At 37.6% G+C, this 3,933-nt stretch overlaps 1 protein-coding gene across 1 annotated transcript; it reads right to left on the bottom strand.

Moving 5' to 3' along the window:
- On the bottom strand, positions 1,810–2,837 carry LOC100520313 (vomeronasal type-1 receptor 4). The gene has a single exon (XM_003127479.2). It carries the CDS (start codon positions 2,755–2,757, stop codon positions 1,810–1,812), a length of 948 nt encoding a protein of 315 aa, XP_003127527.1. The 5' UTR covers positions 2,758–2,837.

Genomic DNA, 3,933 nt, shown 5'->3' with positions numbered 1-3,933 from the left:
ATTTCATCACCATTCACAAGAGTCAAGAGATGGAAACAACCTCAATGGCTATCAACAGATGAATGGACTAAGAAGACGTGGTGCATATATGCAATGGAATATACTCGGCCATTAAAAAGAACAAAATAATGCCATCTACAGCAACTTGGAGACAACCAGAGATTTTCATAGTAAGTGAAGGGTCAGAAAGAGAAAGACAAATACCATATGATGTCACTTATATGAGGAATCTAAAATATGGCACAAAGGAACCTGTCTACAAAAAAGAAACAGATCATGGACATAGAGAGCAGACTTGCATTTGCCAGTGGGAGGGGGAGGAAATGGATTGGACAGGGAGTTGGAGTTCGTGCAGGGAAATTATTATACTTAGAATGGATAAGCATTGATGTCCTACTGTACAGCACAGAGAAATATGTCCAATATCCTCTGGTAGAACATGAAGGAATATAGTATGAGTAAAAGTACACACACACACACACACACACATATACATGACTGGGTCACTATGTTGTATAGCAGAAATTGACAGAACACTGTAAATCAACTATACACTAGTTAAAAAAAAATCTACAAGCAACAGAAATGGCAATCATATAGATAGATGCATAAACTATCTTCATTTCTTATTTTGTATAAGAAACAACTAGTTCACAACAACTAAAATCATAGCATTAATTGTAGGCAATAATATATATAGATATACTATTTGGGGAACCATATATGATGGCTGAAACAATCAATAAAAATAGTTGTATCTTAACACCAATTTTTTCAAACATAGTATTAAAAATATCACACTGTCCCGAGAGGGGACAGAAAAAAAAAAAGCATAAATAGAAAACTGATCCCAAGTTTCTGCCTTGCAATGATGAAAACTACATAGTCAAGTGACAAGTGTAAAGAGTGCAGCTTATAATCCATCTTCAAATTACTTCATCTATATAATCAGTCAAATTTACTGACAATCATTTAAAGAAAATTTAGGCTTAAAGAGGAAATAACGCATTGAACAACATTTATTTTCGGTGTGACACCTCAGCACATGGACAAATATGAGAGAAATAAAGATACAGCATAATATAGAAAAACATCTCCATGTTCCTAGTTACTTATCTTCATCTATAAAATAAAATCTCGACCTAACTGAAATAAGATTGATGGTGACCAACCTTGGACTATGTGGCGATATATGTCAGGTATTAACCACAACACATGGAGATAAAATTTAAGGAAACTCTTAAAATGTCCCCAAGCAAAGGAGATTCTTTCAGACAGTTGCCCAGGTTGAGGTGAAAGTTGTTTCCTCGATAAGGCTTTGTAACTTTTTGGAGGTGATAATTTCAGGGATTGACTTTCAGATCTCCTGGGGCAGCACCTGCATTAGATTAACTTTCACAGTTCATTGCAAACTATGTAAAAAATTGGTATTTAATTGAGACATCAACTTCTAGTTTTAAAATGAATAATCATGGGATGTAATGTACAGCAGAGTGACTATGGTTATTTAGACTGTATCGCTTATGTGAAAAAGGCTGAGTGAGTCAAGCTTCAAAGTTCTCAGTACACGAAAAAAAACTGCATCTTGGGAGGGGATGAATGAATGAATGGTAAGGAGGCTTACTGTGGTGACCACTTTGCAATGTAGACATTTATTCATTATGTCGTACAACTGAAACTAATTATGTTATAAAATTACTTACATTATATATTAATTATACCTCATATAAAAATTGATACTGAGTAGTCATAGAATAATGATGGTTATTATAGAAGCTGTCTACTAAAGATTTATCATTTAACCCTACTTTATAACAACTCAAGAGCAGCACTTCGGTGTTCTAGGATTCCTAAAGAGCAGCACTTCGGTGTTCTAGGATTCCTAAAGAGCAGCACGAAGGGGGAAACAGTGGGAAAACAGGAAACCAAGACATTAGAGGTCTGCAGCAACCACAAATGAAAATCTAAAAAGACATGCATATAGACAATAAAAAGAGAATTCAGCACGTAGAAGATGGCAAAGGTGACCACCAGCATCAGGATGGTGTGGGCAGCTCTGGTCTCTGGGCGGCATTGGTGGTGGCCCGTGTGGGTGTGAATATACTGCACCCTCTGGTGGTGTCTGTGCAGGAGAAGCAGCATGGAGCCACTGGACCAAACTGTGAGGCCAATAAACATGGCATCAGAGATGGACGCAAAATAGCCAAAGCCATCATGAGTACCAGCTGAGCAGAACCACCTGCCTTGGGTATCAGTAGAGTTGTACATGTCTTGTGGACCAGTGATTTTCAGAGGAACATGGATGTACATTAAGACACTGAATACCCAGCAGGTACAAGAGGAAGGACCAGCGAACCTGGATGCTCTTCCTCTGAGCATCATCCACTCCGGTCTCCCAGGGATGAGAGTGAAGAACTGACAGGTGCTCAGGACACAGGTGGAGCACAGGGTGGTGCTGCGAGCCACTCTCTGTAAGTAATAGACACACTTACACCCAAGACTGGACAGAGGGCTCCTCCACACAAAAGCCATCATTATGTGGGGAATCCCAGAAGTGAGAAGAACCAGGATATTGGCCACAGCCATGTGGGTGAGAACTGTATGTGTAGGTCTCTGCTTGTGGCCAAGCAGGATAGGAGAGATATTGTGGAAGAAGAGAATGATATTGGCCAGAGACCCAGCTCCAATCTGTAAAAGGTACATGGTTTGCAGTACTGCCTGTCTTGTGGTTCTTAGGACATCTTTGTGAAAAGACATGGAGAGGGCTGTAGAGTGACCTCGAGCAGAAAGGAGTCTACTGGTGATGACATCAGCAGTCTTCTTATATAACCAACATGGAAAAGGATTCTCACTCTTTTCTTCTCCTCAGAAGGAAGACATTCATATTCCAGAAAAAAAAAGTGACTTTACCTGGATAACACACTCCTTATATCAGTTATAACATTCACCATTATTAATTGTAAGTAACATAAACTAAATTAATTTCCATTTGCTTTATACCCTGATTTTCCACCTTCTGTTAGGTCCATGAACTTAGGATACACTTATCTCTTGTTTAGCAACATTGTTGGTCCAAATTAAATAGTTTCTTTTTTTAACTTTTTATATAATGATTTTTATTTTTTTGTTATAGCTGGTTTACAGTGTTCTCTCAACTTTCTACTCTACAGCATGGTGACCCGGTCACACATACATGTGTACATTCTTTTTTCTCACACTCTCATGCTCTATCCTAAGTGACTAGACAGAGTTCCCAGTGCTGCACAGCAGGATCTCATTGCTTATCCATTCCAAAGGCAATAGTCTGTATCTATTAATCCCAAACTCCCAGTCCATCCCACTCCCTCCCCCTCCCCCAAGTCTATTCTTCAAGTTCATGATCAACTGAAACAGTTTCAATGAACAGACTAGAGAGCACAGAAAAAAATCCATATGCTAATGGTTAATTTTGTCAAAAGCACCAAGAATATACAGTGGAAAATCAATATGATCTTCAATAATCTTGGGAAAACAGGATATCTACATCTATACATTGAAACTAAAAAATTAAGCCTTACAAGTCCTGATCACAGGAAAAAAAACTGTAACTACAATCATAAAAAAAATTACAATTGTATGTAATGAATGTTAACTACACTTACTGTAATTAGTTGGCAATATATAAAAATACTGAATCATTATTTGTACCCATGAAACTAATATATTATATCTATTATACTTCATTTTTTACATAAAAGATAAACCTGGACCACTATCTTACACCATACACAAAAATAATCTCAACTGGATTAAGACTGGTATGTAAGACCTGAAACCATCAAACTCCTAGAAAAAGAAAGAAGCTTCTCAACAGGCGTGTTGATAATAATGATTTAGATTTGACCACAAAAGCAGAAGTCAACCAGTGGGAATACACCATATAAAAGCATCTGC

This window comes from Sus scrofa, chromosome 6, assembly GCF_000003025.6.
Source record: "Sus scrofa isolate TJ Tabasco breed Duroc chromosome 6, Sscrofa11.1, whole genome shotgun sequence".
Taxonomy (NCBI): Eukaryota; Metazoa; Chordata; class Mammalia; order Artiodactyla; family Suidae; genus Sus; species Sus scrofa.
Note: the sequence above shows the minus strand (reverse complement) of the source record. Positions and strands in the feature narration are given on the sequence as shown.

Bases quoted from the DNA above. Each gene is read 5' to 3' on its own strand.
- LOC100520313 (XM_003127479.2), bottom strand. From the start codon at position 2,757: ATGTCTTTTCACAAAGATGTCCTAAGAACCACAAGACAGGCAGTACTG.